This window comes from Achroia grisella, unplaced genomic scaffold, assembly GCF_030625045.1.
Source record: "Achroia grisella isolate CSIRO2021 unplaced genomic scaffold, CSIRO_AGI_Agris_v1 utg4142, whole genome shotgun sequence".
Taxonomy (NCBI): Eukaryota; Metazoa; Arthropoda; class Insecta; order Lepidoptera; family Pyralidae; genus Achroia; species Achroia grisella.
The window spans coordinates 1,078,941-1,096,582 of record NW_026712849.1 but is presented as its reverse complement, the minus strand read 5'-3'; the positions used below and the strand labels follow the sequence as shown (position 1 = coordinate 1,096,582).

Genomic DNA, 17,642 nt, shown 5'->3' with positions numbered 1-17,642 from the left:
ATCCCGGGCATCATATATACGTGGTGTTCTTCATGCAGGCTAAAAGGTTACTATTTACCATTGAAGACCAACCAGCTTCTATACCATTTCAATAAAATAAAAAGAAACTAAATTTACTTACTTTCTAGCTGCTTGCGCTAATGATGGTAGTGTACTCAGCAATGTTGGTGCTCTTCCACCAAATTGCTTCCGTCTCGCAGCAAGCACCGACAGAAGCAACGAGTCTCTGGTCACGTTTGTACTACTCTGTGTTGTGTTCCGTCGACTACCTGTAATTAATTAGAAAAAAAAATTAACTAACAACATATTTTTAAGATTTTAAAGACTGTAGTGATGTACAGAAACAACATTTTTTTAAATTCTAAAATCGAAACAATTAATAATAATAATGTGAAAGATTATATGGTAAGAAAGAAAGTAAATAACGGAATTACTGCGAACAGGGATGAATGGAAGAGAAAAACATATTACAACGACCACAAATAAATGGGATAAGGAAGAAGCAAATGATGATGATGATCCCTCCTATAGATTGGTGATTTCGTAAGACAAATCTATATAAATAAGATTTGTCTTTGCGTCTGCGCTAACTGTTTACGCTGGTCGAGCACCAGTGGAGGTTGATAAGATGAGCATGAGATCAAGTCAGTTAGCCCATCGTGGTAAATTCACCATGAATTTATCACGATGGTTTCCAGGGAGAACTACGTTGTGGTAACTTAAGACGGTACATTGTTAGGAATGGGGTTATTAGTCCACATTACTAACAATCACCTTTCCCTAAAAATAATGTGCTCGCACTCATCATGATGATGATGATGATGCTTGGTATGTGATTGATTTATTGTAGTATTAAAGTCATAGTAATCTGTCATACCATCATAGTTGTATGTTTCTATCGCAACACCTTGTTAGAGGCTTATTGCTTGATTGCTGACAAAAATGAGTGCCTAATGAGTGACGGATCGCGTGATGACCACCACAATTGCAATCATTATAAATAAGAATGACTAGTAGGGACTTCAATAAGGTTGTACAAAGTAACTTTTTTGAAAGATTTAAACTAGATTTTGCTTTTATATAATTAACTTTTTTAATGGGCACAATTTTGACCTTCAAAGTAAATTTTGCTTTAAATATAGTTTCCCAACTACTACTTTGAACAAACAAAGTTGAGTGTTTTCTACGTGTATTTAAATAAATATAAATAAATAATCCTAGGAAAATTAATATACAGTGAATACATAGACACTTTTTTTGTAAATGCATACCATAATTATGTATGTATTTAATAATTGTCTAGGACCCATAATACAAGCTCTGCTTATCTTGGGGTTATATGTCGTTGTATAAGTTTTAGTAGTTTTATGTAAGTTATTATTATTATCTATATTCATTAATGTATTAATGTAAAAGTGTACAAATATATAATAAATAAATAAATATTTGTGACAACCCTAGCCATCACCCACAGAGGTGTGAGACAATGACCTGGTACTGACTATGCTTCAGATATAAGGCCTTGACACGATGAGTTGTATGATGTATGACGAGGAGAAAGTTTGACGAATGTATGATATGTGCCGTCGCTCGTTGTGGAGCTGTAAGTATATAATTGTCACGATACATTTATGTCATGTTTAGATATATGGAGGTTAACTTTAATCTATAATATAATAATAATAATATTTCAGGACCATTCACACAGCGCCATCTAGTCCCAAGCTAAGCAGAGCTTGTGTTATGGGTACTAGACAACTGATATAAATACATAGATACATTTTTTTTTTGTTAATAAATACATATTATACATAGAAAACACTCAGACCGATACAAACAGACATACTCATGAATACAAATGTTTGTACCGTGCGAGGAATCGAACCCACGACCATCGGATAGTAAAGCGGTGTGCTAAACCACTAGACCACCGAGGCTGTCGAAATCTAAATAAAATTGGAGTGCCTGTTTGTAATATTGAAATAACAGTTTTTTACTACACGCATATGAATATAAATACGGTACATACACTGTACGGTATACTGAACTGGACGGTAGGGAAGAAATATTAATATAAAAAACTTGACTTTCATCTTATATATAAAATTCTCGTGTCACAGTTTTCGTTCCCATACTCCTCCGAAATGGCTTGACCGTTTCTCATGAAATTTTGTGAGCGTATTGAGTAGGTCTGAGAATCGGCCAACATCTATTTTTCATCCCTCTAAATGTTAGGGGTAGTCCACCCCTAAATTTTTTATTTTTATTTTAAGGCAAAACAACGTTTGCCGGGACAGGTAGTAAACAGCTACAATTTCCTGTATGAATTTTTGATTTCATTTTCTTTGAATAGCCAACTCTAAATCATGAAACCGAATAATTTCTTGAATATAATATGAATAAATAAGTAATAATAAAAATAGAAATAGAAATAGAAATTCTTTATTCAAATAAATTTGTCATTATATCGAATTATAGGTACTATTACAAATTGTTATAAATGATTGTACAATATTAACGAAATAAATAGAGCTATAAGTAAAAACAATCGAGTCAAATTATGCAAATAGAAATAGAAATAATCCTTATTGATTAAAATCAATAGAAGCACTGTTGAATGGTTTTTTTTTTTATCTACCACTCATTTGGAACGCAGACTCATCACAAGAAAAATGAGCAAGAACCTTGTGTGTTGCTCTTTTGAATAGAACGTCAATTCAAAAGAGCAATTTAATTTAAAATATTTTATAATAATTACACAAACATGAATTCTTTTTAATCGAAAATGTTTAATCTTTTATTTAGTACTATATTTTCTCTAATTTATCTCAACTATAGCGTGTATATTGATATTTATTAGAAATTCACGTCGCGTCGCGTGATTGCACATAGTTAAGTTGTGAATTGAGCACCGTGAGCACGCGCATTCATTGCGCTTTTTACAACAATTGTACTGTCAGAAACATAAAAAAATTATAACCTGTCAAACGTGAAATGTCTATATTATATAGGTATAACAACGGAGATATTGTCATACCTAAAAAAAAAAACAAAACTAAATGTTTTTACTTAAGTTGTACATATTTTAGATTGTATCCTACATTAATCCATACTTAGTTTTTAAGTTCTGTCAATTTTAAGGTTGTAATCCCAGTTCTCTGAGGCTTTTTTTATGGATGATAATGGATTGGTGCACCCGCCTGCAATAACGGTTTGCGTTGTTTGGTTGTACCAAAGGAGGATGATAAGATGAGCGTGAAGACAGGACAATTAACCCATTTTGGCAAATGGCAATTTACCACGATGGTCCTGGTGTGTGGAGATCAACCTGACAACCATGTCACCATGTACCAACATTGGCAGCAATGGTAACCCCATTGCTAACAATGTTATTCTATTATAACAAATTTATCACAATGGTTTTTAGGAGGAGCAGTGTGGAGAGACTTTACTAACATTAGAATTATTAGTCCACGTTACTAACAAGCCCCTTCTTTTCAAACACTTATATATTACTTACTAGCTACTCGCCCCGGCGTCACACGGGTGTACATGTATTATATATATAAACCTTCCTCTTGAATCACTCTATGTATTAAAACATACCGCTTCAAAATTGCGTAGTTCTAAAGATTTAAGCATACATATCTTATAGGATCTGTCCCTAAAAAAAGCATAAAAAAGCGACAGCGACTTTTTTATACTATATAATGATTTTATAGATAAGAGAATGTTACATGTTTTTACATCATCCCCCTAATATGATCTTCTCACAACCACATTGTAAGGCGTAACGGTTCATTCATAGTTTGCGGCAACGGCAACTGCAATGACTATACCTGGAAACCGCACATGCAGACAATTCTCGCAATCGTTACATAACGGAACGCGGTTTTTACAATTTATCGGTCTTTAGTGCATAATAGAGATCGAGTGATGGAGATAACCGCAAATAACGGTTTAAACCGAAGATTTTACGTCTCCAATTCACATAGCCGCATCTAGTCCTAAGTTAAGCAGAGCTTGTGTTATGGGTACTGGACAACTGATACAAATACATATTTTTTTTGTAAATACATACATAATATACATAGAAAATACTAGATAACTGGTTAACATAGATATGTAACATAGAAAACACCCAGACCGATACAAACAATCATACTCATAAATACAAATGTATATCGTGCGAGGACTCGAACCCGCGTCGATTAAGTCGGTGTGCTAAACCGCTAAATCACCGAGGCCGTCAAATGTTAAGTAATTAATTCTATACCCCATAACTGGAATCGATTACAATAATTGCGAATAATTCTTTTGATAAGCGACCTCTCTTATTGTATAGTGGGTTAATTATATGATTAAATACGTCCCTTAAATGAATTCAAATTGTAATGGTTGAGAGTTGGTAACATTATAATTATGACGCGTCATAATGGTAATGTAATTAATTTAACAGATGATTAGTTACATGCAGTTCTATCCATGTCAAGGTTAGATTGATTGGATCGCTTCAGAGAAATTATTTTAATTAAACTCCAATGTAATTATTGAGTGATAGATGTAATTATTCCATTACTAGCAATGGACACCATCATTAAATTCCTCGTCAATTTGCCAGGATGGGCTAACAGACCTTTGACGACCTCGGTGGTCCCGGTCTATACACCATCATTAAATGGTCCTCGTCAATTTGCACAAGTATGATTGTTTGTATCGGTCTGGGTATTTTCTATGTATAATATGTATGTATTTACAAAAAAAAAAAATCTATGTGTATGTATCTTATCCTCCACAAGTCCTGTCAGCGAAAATCATTAGCGTACTATAAGAAACAGATATATCTAAAGACATGCAATAAACATAAATAAATATTGAAAACTAATAAATTAATGGTTAATTCATATGGGAAGTGTTAAATATAGGTAAATCTATACTAATATTATAAAGCTGAAGAGTTTGTTGGTCTGTTTGTTTGAATATGCTAATATCAGGAACTACTGTTTCGAATTGAAATATAAAGCTGAAGAGTTTGTTGTTTGTTTGAACGCACTAATCTCAGGAACTACTGATTCGATTTGAAGTATTATTTTTGTGTTGGATAGACCATTTATCGAGGAAGGCTTTAATCTATATAACATTATGCTACGACCAATAGAAGCGAAGCATCAGTGAAAAATGTTGAAAAAACGGGTAAAATTATCCATATTTGAGAGCTTTTGTTGAGTACACAGCGCGAAGTCACGGGCACAGCTACTATAATTATGAAAACAATGACATAACATTACAACCGCGTTGCATACAACAACATTGCATAACATTATGCCTGGATAAAGTCCGCAACGAGTACATTAGAGGTTCCTTCAGAGTGGCTCCTATTGTGGAGAAAGTAAGAGAAAGTCGCTTACGCTGGTATGGCCATATTCAAAGACGCGAAGACGACTACGTGGTTAAAGAAGTGCTCAAGATACCAAACTCCCGGGAGACCCGACCCCAGATAAACTGGGAACATGGGTTGGACAAAGAAGAAGACATAACATTACAACATCCTCATTAAACAAAACCATGATAACACAACGCAATAAAAAAAATTGAACGCATAAACTATTAACGCATATTTGCCCAACATTAATTATAAAAATATTGCGTTAAAAAAAAAACAATGAGCCGAGTTCTGCAACATGGAGCGTTTTTGCCAAATTGCGGAAAGGAATTAAACCCTATTAGACTGGTGGGAAACTGTACAAATGTTGCTGTAATGGAACAATGCCAAGTTTTTACTGGTACGCTCGTACAATCCAACGAGAGAAGTATTTGTTTACTGTCAAGTTTCGAATTTGTACCACTAGATGTCGTTATTTTTAGTTTATTAATTTTTCTAGATGCGCGTATTCCAATTAAGGAATAGAATAGAAAATCATTTATTCAAATAAACTTAATTTAAGCACTGATTGACTATTCAAAGTCATAACAATTTGTTTTTTATCTACCACTCGTTCGGAAAGCTGTGTCATCACACGAAGAACGATTGGTATACACTTTTTGATGTTTTGCTAATACATTCAAACAATTTGTTATTAATTTATTTATATATATACTAACTACCCGCTCCGGCTTTACACGTGTGTATATTATACACATAAACCTTCCTCTTGAATTACTCTATCTATTGCTAAAAACTGCATTACAATCTGTAGCGCGTAGCTTAAAAGAACTAAGCAACGAAAGCGACTTCATTTTATACTGTGTAAATATATTTATACATACTATATTAGGAAGACTAGCTGACTCCGCAAACGTTGCTTTCTATATAGATTAAAATCGCTTTTAAAAAACAGGGGTTGGTGGTAGAATGGTGAAGATTTAAGGCTGTTTTTTAACGCCACATATTAAAAAAATAAAAATAAAAAAAAATGGGGTGAGCCACCCTTAACACTTAGGTGTATAAAAATTAATTATCACAAGTTAAGCAGAACTTGCGTTATCGCTACTTAATGACTGATAGAAATACTTATATACATATTTATAATATATATAGAAAACACCCAGACTCAATACAAACAATCATACTCATTAATACAAATGTTTATACCAAGCGAGGAATCACACAGCGTCGTCTAGTCTCAAGATAAGCAGAGTTTACATTATAGATATTAAACAACTGATACAAATACTAATATACATTATATACATAGAAAACACCCAGACTTAATACAAACAATCATACTCATGAATACAAATGTTCATAGCATGCGAGGAATTGAACCCGCGATTATTGGAAGTAAAGCGACTCCGCTTTACTTCCAATAATCGCGGTTGAGCACTCGCTCAACCGCAAGACCACTGAGGATGTCCAGAGGTATATAAATTTCACAGATATACGATTTAGAAATACTAAAGGATATATTGCATTGCTCAAGATCTATCTGAGTCCACATTCAAGGTATTCAACGCAGTGATTTATATAGAAAGGTATCGACCGAGTAATGTGGTCAGAGAATGGGACGGACGGACGAACGGACGCTCGGATTACATACTAAGTGAGTTTGGTGTACTGAAATGTTAATTTACTTGAATAAAAAAGTATGAAAGTATCTTATCTTTATTTAGGATAACGTTACATAACTTATTTATTAATTAACTAGCTACTCGCCCCGGCTTTGCACGGGTCACTCTATCTATTAAAAGAACCGCTTCAAAATCCGTTGCGTAGTTTTAAAGAATTAAGCATATATAGGGACAGACAGCGACAGCGACTTTATTTTATACTATGTAATGATGATGAAATAAATAACTCTGGACAGTTAACCCAGCGCCATTTAGTCCCAAGCTAAGCGATGCTTGTGTTAATGGTACTAGACAACTGATATAAATATTAAGATATATTTTTTTAAATACATATGTAATATATATAGAAAATACCCTGACACATACAAACAATCATACTCATGAATGTGCCGTCCGAGCAATCGATACAAACACAAACAAACAACAGGAAATAGAATCCTACAGTTGAAGCTACCATTCTATAATATATTAAATAGACATAGGGACTGGCTATACAACTATATTTTAAACTAAAATTCTCTCGAATTAAAAGATATGATATCCAGAGACTAGCGGAAAGATTAGACAAGACACCAATGAGAGTAGATTCGTTGCACCAGCCTCATCACTTGAAAGAGAAACAAACATTTAAGAAAAATAAGAAACATCAGATTTGCCTATGGAGTCTAAGATTCTCCCGACTTAAAGATATGATATCCAGAGACTAGCGGAAATATTAGATAAGACACCAATGAGAGTAGATTCGTTGCACCAGCCTCATTACTTGAAACACAAACAAACATTTAAGAAAAATAAGAAACATCAGATTAGACTAGGGAGTCTAAGATTCTCTAGACGTAAAAGATATGATATCCAGGGACTAGCGGAAAAATTTGCAGACAGTGATGAGAGCAGTCCACTGCTGGATATAGGCCTCTCCCAAGGCATCACTGGGCACGATCTTCAGCCCTTCTCTTCCAGACTTCGGTGGGCTGATAATGATAATGGTGATGAGAGAAAGGATCTTTCAAGTAATATGGCTGGTCTAAAGAGAAACGACTTTTAATAAAATAGGAGACATAAAATAAAATAATAGACTATAAAAATGAATATATTGCCAATAAACATCATAGAATAGGAAAAAAAATAAAATATAATACGGGACTGTGCTAAAGTTACATCTTAACGCTAGTGCTCTAGTTGCGAAATGCAGAATTTTCCCAGCCTTCGGGCCCTTTTACTAAGCTGCGAACTCTATGTTGAATTGCATAAGTACACTTAAATGGATCTCTAGGATTGCCTGAACAATATTTGTCGTGTCTTTAGAGATATAGATAATAAATAAACTGTAATAAATTCAATTCAATCATAATTTGTAATTAACAGCTGACGATCTTATATACGAGTACGACAGTTTAATGTTAGTCTATAAGGTATTTAAAATATGGGATATTAGTAACCTGAAATAAATAAATATAGAATCAAATAAATGCGAGTAGACTGCCTCTTATGCAGATACCTTACACAATACAAATATTTTTATTCCATTTGTATCTTAGGTGTGGATTTATGTGAAACACTTTCTATAAATTATTTTACAGTTTAAATAGTAATGAAATATTATCTTATCTGTGGTAATAATCCAAGACAATTTACACAGCATCATCTAGTCCTATGCTAAGTTTGTGAGAACTTCTGTACTAGACAACTGATGTAAATTTTTTGTGAATACATACATAGGAAACACCCAGACCAATCGAACCGAATACAAATGTATTCATGAATTTGAATTGTTTGTATCGATCTGTTTTCTATGTATTACAAAAAATATATAAGTCTTACAATGCAATTCCATCTATATTTATATCTTTTTATTTTATTTGAATTTTCTATGTTTTATTTGTAAAAATTGTAAAAAATTATCAATTCTTGGACTGCTAAGCAGCTCGCATAAATTTATATTTCTCTAAATAAGAGGGACTGACTGAAAATCAGCGCTGTGCAGCGTACGTGTAAACGTTACGCTCACAGCATCAGCTGAGTCAGCTCCTTTTGTCCAGAATACGCAGTATGAGTACTGTTGGTATTTTATACATAGTTTGAGAGAACTCAAAAGTTTATGTATCTTTTGTTCTGACAGTAAATAAATATTATTATTATTATTATTATTAAAGTTGTTTAGTAACTATATGATAAGCTCCTTAGTTAGATGACGCTCTGTGTTCTAGGTTTTTATTAATCCAAGATTTGACGTCATTTGAATCGTCATGTCGTACGTAAAGATTCCTACATGTAGATTGAACAGGAAGTCTTGACCGCCGCAACAATATGAATCTATAGATACTTATAAATGTAGCCGTACTATTATTGTAATGAATGATTTAATTATTTACGAATTAAACCGGCCAGTTGGTTTCTAACCACGCTTCAGTAGAGGCATAGCGTTATGTAATTCAATTTATATTCATCGAACGACCGACCATGCAAATTTGGACCATGTGCCGTTAATTTCGATTCAATGACAATGGTTGGTTTTTTAAGGCACGATTATTTAATTATAGTTTATGTAAGGTAGACAGAGGAAGCGATATTTTTTGTTTTAATTTAAAACGTAATCACATAGGTATGAATTGCTGCACGGATTCAATGAAACTTTGTATTTATGAGACTATATCCATATAAGTGTATACTATGTTTATATATGTATATGTATGTATGTGCGTGTGTATGTGTGCAATATATATATATGTGTAAAATGTACCTATGTCAAATGTGTAAATGTATGTTTATATCAATAATGGTTGTCAATAAATGTTTTACTTTCTTTATTTTTTTCTTTCTATGTTTAGGTATATATTTATAGAATACATGATTAAGTATTCTTCATTGAAATTAAGTATCATTCCATTGCTTGTAGTAAACAGTGTTTAAATCTTATAAATATTATAAATTCGAAAGATTGTTAGTGTGGATGGATGTTTGTTACTCTTTCACGCAAAAACTACTGAACGGATTTCGATGAAACTTTACAGTAATACATTACATTAGAATAACATATAGTCTATAAATTTTTCGCGGGCACAGCTCGTAAAAAATAATAAGTAAGGAGCAACTTAACTCCTACTTATTATTTTTTATTTATACACTTTATTGTATCAAATATAGAAAAATATAAATTAATTCTTATTTATTATTAACATATTTTGAAGGTACTTTTTGCAAGTAGCTGATGTAATAAGGAGTAACTTAGGCTACTTTTATTTTAGAAAGAAATTTTATTTAAAAAAAATAAAGTTAAATTCCACGCGGACGAAGTCGCGGGAATAGCTAGTTCTTAATGAACCTTATTAGCACTAACCAATGATTTTCAGATTAAATACACAAAACAAGGTAGTAGTAAGTCCTCAAATAAGAATGACAAAGGACATATTGTCAAAATGTAATATGATCCCTAAATCATTGCATGTTAAGGTAGATATTCGCATGTTTTAATAGTAATTTAAATAACCTTACAGTTTGTGAAGTTAATCTTTATTGTAAGGGAATAAGGTTCAAATTCAGTTAAGATTTATGATGAAAGAAACGTGCGTGCTTGTTCATATGTTCGAGGCCATATGTGGTAACATTATCGACTATATGCAGGTCACTGACTGCAGGTGTTATTATGCGTTTACTCATAACACTAATTTATTTCATTCTATCATATATATCCATAATTTGTACAATATTATAATGTAAAGTGAAAGTGTGGTTGTCCGTTTGTCTATCTGTATGATACATTTTCACAATTGAACGGATTACAATTAAATTTGTTTTGGAGATATATTTTTGAAGATTATTTTATTACAAAAATAAACGACTCGTGATTATTTATTTATTTATAAACACTTTAGTTCACCAATAGAATTAATACATAAGAATTATACAGAAAAGAGATGTGGAAGTACAAAAGGCGGTCTTATCACAAGAAGCAATCTCTTCCAGACAACCTTTAGGTAGAGAAAATACAAAAGTGGTAGGTGGCGCATGAATAGAATGGATAGTACAAATATATATATATATATATATATATATATCTTATATATAAAATTCTCGTGTCACAGTTTTCGTTCCCATACTCCTACGAAACGGCTTGACCGATTCTCATGAAATTTTGTGACCGTATTGAGTAGGTCTGAGAATCGGCCAACATCTATTTTTCATCCCCCTAAATATTAGGGGTAGTCCACCCCTAAATTTTTTATTTTATTTTAAGGCAAAACAACGTTTGCCGGGACAGCTAGTATATATATATATATATATATTTCTTAGTTTTTACATAGTACAAAATGAAGGCTGTGTCTGTTCATTTATATCTTTCAAATTACGCAATGGATTTTTATGAAGTTTTTACCTAAAGATTCAAGAGGAATGTTTATATATATAATACATGCATGTTATAGTATAGATCAACCCGAGAAATTCAAAGATATTTAATGCAATAATAAATTGAGGAATGAAGAATTTATAAACGTACATACTGGTATAATAAATCTACAAAACAAACACTCCATCATCGTAAAGATTATAATAATTTTAATGCAACATGCAATTATGAAATTACATAAAACAATAAGCAGAGTGTGTCCAATTTATAAGCAATCCATTCGCATTCTAATTTCATGGTAGATAACTCCTAAATCCGTGATGCAATAATGTCCAGTTCCTTTACTTGACTAAAATGGACTAGTCTTGGGAGGGCGGGGGAAGGGGAAGGGATTGATAGTAATGAGGACTAATAACCTCATTACTAGCAATGTACCATGTCAGGTAACCTCCACGTGGTCCCCCCTGGAAACCATCGTGGTAAATTGCCCTTTGCCTTGACTTAATGCTCATTTTATCATCCAGGGCACCAGTGGATGCCCTGCTAAAGTAAACTGTGAGCGAAGGCGGGCTCATCATTACATTATTATCCATAAAAGACGATATCGTACGTATCGACCTCCGATCGATCCCCATTCCAATTCAAACAAGGATCGAAATTACGACAGCCTGAGCTAAGGTTGGAACCCCTAGCGGCATCCTAAAATCATCAGCAGGAGTTCGCTTTCAGCCGTTCCATAAGTTCTTCCGCGTTGGAGTGCCATCTGCACTCGCTCCCTGTCGTTCGGTGATGCTGTAAAGGCCAGCTGCGACTAACCGATAAACTGAGCCGAGGTTCGAACCCATCAGACTAAAGTCGTATCCGTTAGGCAGGAGTTAGCCTTCAGCCGCTCTATAACCCTTCCGGGTTTTAGAGCCATTTATACTCACCCCCTATCGTATGGTGAAGCTGTAAAGGCCAGCTGCGACCAACAGCATTAGAGTAGTTAAAAAAAATCTGATACTAGATACAAACTACGCAATCCTTGTAATAAAAATTGATATATGGTATGCATACTAATATTAATAATATTCCTGGAAATTCACACCATCTAGTCCCAAGTTAAACTTAACTTGTTTTTTTTTGGTTGTTGGGGCTATTGTCAGATGTTTGTAGCACCTGTAGCACTGCGACCTACATAGATCTATTGTGCTCGCCCTTTTTCAAAGTTCGCTACCTAGACCCGTCAGGGACAAGAATTGAAGGATAGGATAGTTTTTATCTCCTCGGGAAAGAGTGTAAACTTTCCAAAGGAGATGTTTCGTTTATGCATGAGTAGACTACAACCACATAGGATGTGTAGTTGTAGTTTTGATGCAAGCTTGTGTTACGCATACTAAAAATTCATTTGTCTGTTTGTGACTTCAAATTAACAGCTAAACCAATATGAAAGTATGAAAGGTGATTTCACAAACATCAAAAATATCATTTTGAACATATTTGACATAGAGACAGCTGTCTGTTCTTGCTTATCTCAAACGGCTGGACTGATATGTCAGGACTTTCACTCGCGGATATCTAATATTATAGGAGTAACTTAAGCTACTTTTAATTTAGAAATTTTAATTAACAAAATTTGAAATCAATGAGAACGTAGTTGCATGTAACTGCTAACATAACATATAATTTGACAAGTATTCTGTCCACCCTCGGGTGGTAAACCTTGAGTTAACTAAGACTAGTTCACACTCTATTACATTACAAATGCGTGCAATTATGATTATTTATTGCAAATTCAAATGCAAAAACAGTAGTATAAATAATGTCTTCCGCGGTTTGTACAATTAACTTTTTTTATTATATTTTATATCGCTGACAGCGAAAGGAAACGCTTTTAGAGTATAGAATAAAAGGATATAAATTACACCTATTAAATATATATATATCCATATATAGTATATATTACGGAAGTCTTTCAAGGAACTTGAATAATTTCAATATTATAACACAAGTATGAAATTTGTTTAAATCTTAATTTCACTTCCATGAAACAAAACTTATGTGTAGACTCTAACAAGGTAATTTTGCACCAACTATTATTATAAATATATATTGTAAACTAAATAAATATAATATAACTAAATATACATCTGAAACGTTTAGTAAAATTCCCTTCATGGGAGAAGGATCTATATAACGACAACATTAAAAAATATTGGTATGCAAACTAAATATGTTTGCATACCAATATATAAGACAATAATACTTACAATATCTGAGATGTCTTCATATGTTTTTCTAAAAGAACGACCAATACGCGTCCCTAATTAGAGCCACTCTACTACAGTCTTATTTATTTATTTATTAACATATAAAATATATCACAATCAATACAAGAATATGATTAGCGTGTAGTTCGGTAGAAAACTGGATGTAATCCAACACCACGTATGCCTAAAAACTAAATTATATAACCAAAAAAACCGTACAAGATGGAGACAAATTACAAGGCGCTCTGTCGCCAAAGATCACTATGATACCATACCACAAGATATACCATAATAAAAGACACGACACTCTGCCAAAAGTGAACGAATGGAGAAGAATATTTTGAATCCAGAATAATGAACAAAAAGTTCTATTCTTCTGTTATTTCAATGCATAAAATTATACAGATTTTGTTTGAACCTATCAAAATTATAATTTACTGTAGCAATACTATTATTATTCTATTTTACCTATTAACAATAGGATTAGTGAGTTCATCTTATGCCCAATTTACACTCAGCCCGAGTGGGCACGGAAGTGTGCAGCGCGAGAGTGGAAACACTTCCCATGCCATTGGCGCTGCCACTCGCGCTGCCCGGCGCTCCCTCGATTGTCGGTTTTTCGTGCGCGAGTCAAAGGACTGGCAGCGCGAGTGGCAGCGTGTTTTTACATTCAGCCCTCTCGCTCAGTTGACGCCCGGCAATATTTCCGGCAGTGCGAGTGGCAGGGGAAGCGGGTGAATGTAAACGTAGTATTAGTATTATTGCTGTTATAACATTAGGTACTTTCATTGGACTGACGGTAGATTTGACATATCATAAGAGTCTGTGATAGACCTACATGAATAAAGATATTTTGAATTTGAATTTGAACAAGTCAACAAAACTATTCTTGCCTCGTCAATTAGAGATAAGGTCAGTTAGGTTGAGGCGCATTTTCTTGCATAGTTTACTGTTGAGTTCCAACAGCTATTTATTGCTGTTGGCTCAATATCAACAAGTATAGCCACCACTTAAAATAGGTACAGTTAGCAATCGAGGACTATTAATTTAATTATAACTAGCTGTAATTGCGTGGAATTTAACTTTATTTTTATAAAATAAGAGATTTTTTCTAAAATAACAGTAGCCTAAATTATTCTTTATTCCATCAGCTACCTGCCAAAAAAGTCCCGTCAAAATCGGTCCAGCCATTTCAGAGATAAGCCGGAACAAACAGACAGACAGACAAAAACTGTAAAAAATGTTATTTTGGTGTGTGTACCGTATTTATATTCATATGCATGTAGTAAAAAAACCGTTATTTCAATATTACAAACAGACACTCCAATTTTATTTATAATAATATAATTATTTTGGCAGGTAGCTGATGTAATAAGGAGTAACTTAGGCTACTTTTATTTTAGAAAAATAAAGTTAAATTCCACGGGGACGAAGTCGCGGGAACAGCTAGTACAAAATATGATATCATATTCGAGTAATTATCGCCCTTTGTGGAAGGCACGGTGTCACGACAGCGATTACGTTCTCGCGCCCACCGGCCAAATATCCAGCATCAGCGAATGAAGTAATTACACGATTAATCGTGTACAGTCAACGAGTGATACACTCCTGATTGCATGTATATACATTATAATATGTACGTACGTATATAGGGTGGAAAGGGCTTGTACATTGCTCGCAATACAGACATTTATCCATATTACTATATGGATAAATGTCTGTATTGCGAGCAATGTACCATGTTCGTCAGCCTCTACGCGATTCCTCCTGGAAACCATCATGATAAATTCGTATTAAATTTGTCACGATGGGCTAACTGACCTGACCTCATATTGGGCTATATTGGGCTTAAGCCTGTAATAGTAGTTGTGTAAGTAAATAAATAAATATTCATCTAATCATTCTCCATCCGTTAGCGCAGGCGGCTGCACCATTTCTTTATAAAAAATTTATACAAACATATATATATAGAATAGAATAGAATAGAAAATCATTTATTCAAATAAACTTAATTTAAGCACTTTTGAATAGTCATAACAATTTGTTTTTTATCTACCACTCGTTCGGAAAGCTGTCTCATCACAAGAAGAACGAGCAAGAAACTTGTGTGTTGCTCTTTTAAATAATCCTTGTAAGTTTACATTTACAAGTCGAAACGTGTGAATACAAACTACCAACAAGCACTAATTTTTTGGGTCAAATATAATCATGCAATAAGATTAAATCAGTCGTAGTGATAAGAGCAGACCAGTCCCTACAAGCAGCACTCGTTCACGAGTATGACGGATGAGCCAGCCATCACTGCGCTCGACCATATTTTAGGGAGCCCATTGACCCGGCCCACCACGCCGCCACACGTCTGGACATTTTAGTGAGCATGACTACTCATTCCACACGACCACGTCACAGCTACAAAAATTACTATATGGTAGTTACAGTATTCGCACTTTACATAAGGATGCATGCGGCAATCAATACAAAAGCCGCTACGCTATCATATATCAAGAAAGCAGTATGAAAATTAAAATTATAACGTTGTCCGCAAATAAACTTATTCTTGCTATATATTGCTATCATCTATAAATTCATCTATCTTATAATAGGCTTTTTTACATAACATTTGTTTAATATAAGATTTGAATTGCCTCTCTGTAAGATTTAGCGTAGACTCTGGCAGTTTATTATAGAATCTTACGCAATTACCATAAAATGAATTACTAACTTTGTGTAGACGGCATTTAGGTAAAATTAGCTTATTTTTATTGCGTAAGTTTCTACTTGTACAGTCTTTAAGTTTCTTGAAACTATCTAAGTTTTTCCTTGTATACATAATATTTTCATAAATGTACTGTGAGGCAACGGTGAGGATATTTGATTGTTTAAAGCATTGACGTAATGACTCTCTAGAACCCATACCATAAATAGAACGTATGGCTCTCTTTTGTAAAATAAATATAGTATTTATATCGGCAGCTTTACCCCATAGCAGTATGCCATATGACATAATGCTATGGAAATAACTAAAATATACAAGTTTTGCCGTCGCCACGTCTGTTAATTGCCTTATCCTTCTAATTGCATAAGCAGCAGAACTAAGTCTACTGGCTAATTTTGAAATATGGGGCCCCCATTGTAACTTCGAGTCCACTGTTATTCCTAAAAAAACTGTATCATTAACAAAATTTACTATTTCATCATTAAGCAATAGCTGCGTATTTACTTGTTTTACATTAGGCAGCGTGAATTTAATGCACTTAGTTTTGTTGGAGTTCAATAATAGATTATTACATGTGAACCAATTTAGTATAGCAGAGATAGCATAATTTACATCGTCTAATTGATTACATTGGCGACCAATTTTAAACACTAACGAAGTATCATCCGCAAATAACACTATATCTGCAACTTTCTCTACCATGTAGGGAAGGTCATTTATATAAATTAAAAAGAGAAATGGGCCTAATATTGAACCTTGAGGAACGCCCATTTTTATATTAGTTCCCTTAGACTTTACACCATCAATATCTACAGTTTGCACCCTATCCTCTAGATAAGTTTTCATTAGACTTAGGTCATTATCTCTAATACCATAATATTTGAGCTTGTACAAAAGTGTTTCATGATCTACGCAATCAAACGCCTTCGACAAGTCACAAAAAACGCCGAGAGCATCCTGTGAGTTTTCCCATGATTCGAATATATGTGTAATAAGCGCTACACCTGCATCAGTAGTAGACTTGCCGGCAGTGAAACCATATTGCTGACTGTGAAGCAGTCCGTTATCCCTGAAGTATTTTAACATTTGGTTAAACATAATCTTTTCAAATACTTTACTTAGAACTGGCAAAATAGAAATTGGTCTATAGTTGCCTAGCTCAAATCTATCTCCAGATTTAAAGAGTGGAATTAATTTGCTAAATTTCATTAATTGAGGAAACACGCCATTATCAACACATTTATTGAAAATAGTAGCTAGATAA

General features: G+C 33.6%; 1 protein-coding gene across 1 annotated transcript in view; it reads right to left on the bottom strand.

Moving 5' to 3' along the window:
- The window catches only part of LOC131844841 (probable serine/threonine-protein kinase dyrk2), a 167,045-nt gene that overhangs the window by 8,352 nt on the left and 141,051 nt on the right, over positions 1 to 17,642 (bottom strand). The window contains exon 2 of the mRNA XM_059193820.1: positions 122 to 269. Within this exon, the coding sequence (XP_059049803.1) occupies positions 122 to 269 (148 nt within the window). The remainder of the gene's footprint in view (positions 1 to 121; positions 270 to 17,642) is intronic.